The following is a 6,063-nucleotide window of genomic DNA, read 5'->3' as shown; positions in this document are numbered from 1 at the left end:
CTGACTGATTTGCTTGTTCTTAGCAACCTGTGTTCTATGGAAGTTCACTTCCATTTAAGAGAAAATCTGAACCAGCTCTTGTTTAGTTTTTATACTGGCAGCTGGTAGTTCAGCATAACCCCAGAGCATAACCCCAGTCCTCTCTACAAAACAGAAGAGAAAATGGTGACCACCATTCCCTAAAAGGAAGGAAAAGACACAATGAAATCTCAGATTTTATTTAATCAATTTACACAAATCCACAGCAAAATAAACACAAAATAGCACTATATACAGAGTATTACTTACAGTACATTACAGATTTGATTGGTGTAGTGTGTCAGCTCTGACATGATACTCAGTTACAGTAAATTCCTTTACACAGCTGTACCAGGATAGAGGAATGTAACGCAGCTAAGGAACACTCTGCTTTCCTCAGGCTCCATGATGACCAAATGTCAAGCTCACTCATTTCTGCAGAAATGTGAGGTGCTGTCAAGCAAGGTGGTCATGGCACCTGTACAATACTGCCTCTTCCATTTCTCCTTTACAGCTGTTTTAACCTCAGTTATGGAAGGCAGTAGAGAAGTACAATACAACATAGACAAGGGAATTTTACTGGAATTCTGACTGTTCTTTGTTCTGTCTGTAGGAAGTCAAAGAATCCTTCACCAGCTGCCTTGGAGTGCAGTGATCAGGAAGTGGGGCTGCAGAACAGTTGGAGGAGGCTGTGTGGAGCAAGCCACCTGCATTGCCTTTTTGGCGGGGAATTCAAACCCCTCAATAACAGCAGCACATACTTCAGAAAGATAAGACTCAATTCCAAATTCTGTCTCTAGCAAGGCATAACATTCCAAATGTTTCTTATATATAATGCAGGAGGAGCAGGTTACAGGATGGTGCTCATAGTTTCAGCTGATAAAGGGCAAAAAGTTTACACCAGTTTTATTTTTCTCTCCTGGCTTCCTTCAGACAAGTAGTGAACAGGAGTCACCAATGCCAGATAACCATGTTCAACACCATTCCAATAGTGAAGATACTCACTATAGGATTCCCTGTAGGTACCATCAATAAAGTGTGGGTTTTAAGGCTAAAGTACTCAGTACTATCAATCTTCAGAGAAGTTGGATCAACTTTTTAAGCATTTCTGACTACAAGTTAACATGTGCAGAGATTCATAGCATACTACATCTCCTACAGTGATAAGATGGAGGAAAAACCTTACAGTAAGACATTCCTTGACCTACTTAAACTCAGCAGAGCTTAGTAATAATGGAGAGGGATATAAATCCAGTTGTTGCTGAAGCCCAGTACCCCAGAGACAGCACGGGGAGAGCTGGACTAAAAGTCCATACTCATATGTCTAGAGAGTTGGGTTCTCCTTCCCAAGCTGTTCTCCCTTTTGCCTAAGGCCCCAGCACATTTCATCCTACATCGAGTGCAGTTGTCATTGTCACATAATGTAGTTACAAGGTGTGAGCCCAACACCAGCTTGAGCTTCAGAAAAAGCAGTATTGGCTTTACATGGTAACTTAGAGACTGAAGTTCTTTTTGGGTCTAATTCTAAAGTTGCTTTTGGAAAACAAATCATACATGGAACACTGAAAGTGCAGCAGTTATCGCCAACATGAAATACAGAATTTCACAAGATGTGATTGTGTTGAGAGAGTAAAACTGCTGTCAAATATACCCAATTTAAACAACTGCATAAAGCGCTCAAGTCAGAAATAAATAACAAAGCAGTTCAGATACTGACAAGTGTACTAGAAACTAAACATATTCTTACTAGTGCAGAATTTAAAATATACTCCAATTTAAAATTACCTTCTGAAATTCTGGGATGGGGAGCACTGTTCTTATTGTTGCTTAACCAGAATGCTGTGGAATTTTCTTCCCATTAAGTTCAGCTCTGTGTAGGAGCCTGCTCTGCTCCGCAGGCGCTCAGGCAGGAATGGCCTCAACAGCCTCGATGAGGTTGAGGGCCAGGCTGTACTGCCCGTGGTTCTCGGGCAGGTGCTCGATCACCTTGCTCACCAGCCTGGCTGTTGTTGCAATTGGCACTTCCACGTTCTGAATTTCCTGAGGGTCCTGTGTGAAACAATCAACTCAGCCTCTCAGTCATGTCACAGCTAAGCCCTCCAGAACCTTTATAAGACTGATTGCTGATGTTTATAAACACAATCAAGCTGATGCTTTGACCCATGAAACTGCTCTAGCCTCCATGAAACAGAACTACCATGAAAAAAAACAGGGGGAAAAATCCTATTTCCATGAGTAAGAAAGGGCCATTCAGATGTAATCTCTGGCTTGGTGAACAGAAACCTCAGAAAATCAACCTGTTTTCCAAACTGGAGCTTAACTTACCATAGCTTTGAGCCAAGTGCTCAGTGTTGGAGGAAGCCTGCTAAGAAGTTCCATGCCATCCTTGATCTGTCCATGGAGCAGAGCAAAGGCCAGCCTCTGCCCAGCCAGCATAAGCAGCTGGGATGCCAGCACTTCTTTGTCAACCACCTGCAGGAAGGCCTGAAAGCAGAAAAACCAAAGGGACTAGAAACAGTTTCAGTGTGACAGCTCACTTAGCTGGAGGCCTGAACAGCTGTAACAAAAGAAAGTTCTTGATACGAAAAGGACAAATAGTCTTTGAGACTGTTTCTTGTGTTACGTAACAAAGCACAAGATTAGGAGCTTCAGAGCAGCACAGCGTAGAGAATTACTCTGTACTTTAGCAGGAACACAATATGTCTTACAGTCCAGCATCACAATCCCCTCTCAAGGAAGGGAAGGAGTTTTTTGGTCCTCTTTTTTTTTTTCTTCCTGTCCTAAAAGACATGACAGGCAAAAGAAGCCAATTCCTGAAATTATCAAATATAACGAAATTAAAAAGGCCATGCTAGTTATACCAGTAGTGTAACTCCCTGTCACATTTCCACTAGTTGCATTACACAGATTCTTGCTGGGAAAATGGAAAAATAAAGGAATTATTAGTCCTGAAAAGATACTTTTAGTCTCTGACTTTTCAGCCTGGGGACTTTTTAAGCTTGATAAGTCTTGCCAAACCCTTCCAGGCATCTTAAGTGAGAGAAAAGTAATTTTAGCAGAATACATGACAATGTTGTAAAATGTTAAAAGCTGTTCTCACCTCTTCACCAAGATGATCCATCCCATAACTGTACAGTTCACAGACATAATGCCTTCTGACCAAATCCTCAGAGATTTGAAGATACTGAGCCAGGTCCGCAGCCAAAGTTGGCCAATTCTTCCCCTTCTCAAAAGGAAAATAATCCTCTTCTGAGACTTCTCTGTCCGTCTGTGACGAACACAGTGTTTGAACCGCTGCAGTCACAACTTTGAGCAAGAACTTTGAAGCAAAAATCACAGGTTACCTCAGGAGTATCTGTAACTTCAGAAGTTTAAGAACTTTCAGTACAGAACTTCTGCCTACCTGCTGTCGTATGGATAACACGTTTGGATCCATATCCCCACTAGGTAGCAGCTGAATTGATGTTGGGTCTTTGAAAAATGCATTTTTGCCCTAAAATTGAGAACCAAAGACAAGTCTCAGGCTATACAACAAATCCACTCTGATCCAATACTAAACAGCCCAATTATATCTTAAATGTATTTTGTACTGCACTTCTATCTTGCTCACAGAACAAATGGAGACCTTGAGTAAGTGAGGAGAAAAAGAAAATGGCTAATAGTAATAGTTGTATGTAGAAGAATGGAGGCACAGGAATAGGATCTGATTTTACTTAAGACATAATATGCACTCTTAAATGACAAAAGGTACTATAATGTTTTCTGCTAACAGATAAGTAAAAAAAATACAAAACCAATTGAATTTGACCTGTGATAAAATGCTAAAATCAGACTAAAATGCTCGATGAGAGCTTGCAGACAAGAGCCTACATCAAAAGGAAAGTAATATTCTGCATTTATAAAATTCCAGAAAATCATTTAGGAAAAAAACTGAAGTGTTACATCACTAAATTATTTTCTCCACAGCAGGAATCAAACCACAGTCTACACCAGTATTTTGTGTTTAAATTCTCTTAGAATCAAAGTGTGGTTATGATAGGAAGAGGAAAGGTCAATTTGTGGTATCAGGATAAAGCTCTGATTGTAATATACTGCATTTTAAATGCAGTGGCTTTTCAAAGTGGTTTGTATGGGTTAAATGAAAAATTGTTCATTCTTTTTGAGATGCTGGGAATTCTGCAATAATCATCAGCGATAATGGAAACAACAGTGACACTAACAACATTTCTGACCTTTAAATACTTATGTTTCCACTGGCCTGGCACTTCTCAAAGCAACCAGGGAAACCTGTCATCTAGTGTTCTGCAGTATTTTCAGGCCAGCTAATAATTAAAGAGCTGATCTTCATACAACTGAGGTCACTACAAATCTTTTATTCATAAGGAAGCTCACCAGGTTTGAGTCTCTGCCTGAATTCTGTTGATAATTTCATCAATGCACCACAGTGGACTAAAGGCTTTCATAAAATCATGCAGGAACTGTTTAAAGTGCAAAAGCCAGCAAGTATCCCAGATACCAAGAGGAAGGGAGCATTAATTAAGGCAGTATTTCATTATCTACTTTCTAAGCTATACCTTGCTGTCAAACAGTGACAGTGGCTTCACACCCTTGAGTGAGAGCCTCATGATGGCGTAGAGGACGGTGCAGAGCACAAACTGATGCTCCACCAGTGGGTAGTGGATGCGCTTCTGCTCCAGGGCCAGCTCCACGATGGACACCGGGCCCTCCACCGACACCCAGGCGTCCTCAGTGTCCAGCACAGGGGCCTGCATCTCATCACTGCTCACGTCTGCCTGTCAAGCAACACACCAGAGCAGTCACATGCTAAAAACCTCCTACACTGGCCAGTTCTGCAGCGAAATTAAAAAGAAAACTTCATGTTGTTTACAATATCATTAACATTTGTCTGAACTGAACAGGACAGAAATTAGTATAACCACGGTCTTAAAAAATAGATTTTAACCCATCAGTTCCTTACTTTCAATGGGAAAAATAAAAATTTACCTCTAGCAAAGTTTGCAGAAGTTCTGAACAGCAGCCAAGAAAAGCTGTCATTGCTGTGTCACTCATCCCTACATCCTAGTAATAAACAGTAAGATTTAAATTATATCAGCTGGAATTGAAACAGGCTTTTATTATCTCTTTATGTCTGAGAAGACAGTTGTTGACATAAAATACAGCTCAGTTCAGCTCAGTTTCTTAAACTGTTATATTTAAATGTAAACAAATACTTACTGAAGTACAACAAAGAATTAACAGGAAAATTTGGAATAAAATAAATGTAGCCATTTACAATACTGTATCTCCAATGAAGACTGAATCAAGTAATGCCACCTAATAAATTTAATTTTCTGATCATATCAGTGGTCTTCCAAAGAAGTTTTAACTAATGATTTTATGCATGAAAAATAACAGTAATTTGTCATCATATAGTCTCAAGCCTACACTACAGTTCTAATCTGCTTTTTCAGACAAAAATTAATTTATACTAAAAATGTGTTACATTTTCTCTAGGGCTACATTCTCAATTTTTTTAAAACTTTCAAAAATAAATCACAAACCAGTATTAAATTTAAGGCATTTCTGATTAATTTTTCCCAGAGAAAAGTAGTATTACTTGCCCGTCTGCATAATCTGTCCTTTGGAGCTTTTCCAACCTGTTTTTACCAAAAAAAAAAAAAAAGTAAAATGTATCACAACTAAATTTCCATTATGATATCTGTTACCCACATTTTAATCTTTTATGACTATTTTCCGAATATAAAATGAGAAAATAGCTCAATTACAGCTACATGATGCAGCTCATTGCATATCTTGCTTTCAACAAAAGACTTGATACAGATTGTAAAGGAATGAACATCATTGATGCCCATATTTAGTTCATCCTTCTTAAAGCCTAGGATTAGAAATAAGGCCCCAAGGTCCTCATTCAAATCTCAGACAGCTAAGAAATTCCCAGTGATTTCCACAATGCATAAGTAAAGCTGTAACACCAAGCATGATATTAGGAAGAAACCAGTTAGTTAATAAAAACCTTTCTCTCCT

The 6,063-nt window shown here is 39.2% G+C and overlaps 1 protein-coding gene across 14 annotated transcripts in view; it reads right to left on the bottom strand.

The window, feature by feature from the left end:
• Nucleotides 1-202: 202 nt before the first annotated feature.
• The window catches only part of RAB3GAP2 (RAB3 GTPase activating non-catalytic protein subunit 2), a 55,636-nt gene continuing 49,775 nt past the window's right edge, over nucleotides 203-6,063 (bottom strand). For all 14 annotated transcript variants that reach the window (XM_064414147.1, XM_064414148.1, XM_064414153.1 and 11 more), the window contains 7 exons: nucleotides 5,640-5,675; nucleotides 5,023-5,097; nucleotides 4,593-4,811; nucleotides 3,422-3,511; nucleotides 3,119-3,337; nucleotides 2,344-2,502; nucleotides 203-2,067 (listed from right to left, as the gene is read on the bottom strand). In XM_064414147.1, coding sequence (XP_064270217.1) covers nucleotides 1,921-2,067; nucleotides 2,344-2,502; nucleotides 3,119-3,337; nucleotides 3,422-3,511; nucleotides 4,593-4,811; nucleotides 5,023-5,097; nucleotides 5,640-5,675 — 945 coding nt within the window. In that variant the 3' untranslated portion in view covers nucleotides 203-1,920. The remainder of the gene's footprint in view (nucleotides 2,068-2,343; nucleotides 2,503-3,118; nucleotides 3,338-3,421; nucleotides 3,512-4,592; nucleotides 4,812-5,022; nucleotides 5,098-5,639; nucleotides 5,676-6,063) is intronic.

The sequence above is a fragment of the Passer domesticus genome, chromosome 3 (assembly GCF_036417665.1).
Source record: "Passer domesticus isolate bPasDom1 chromosome 3, bPasDom1.hap1, whole genome shotgun sequence".
NCBI lineage: Eukaryota > Metazoa > Chordata > Aves > Passeriformes > Passeridae > Passer > Passer domesticus.
The sequence above is the reverse complement of the archived record's forward strand: the minus strand, read 5'-3'. Positions and strand labels throughout refer to the sequence as shown.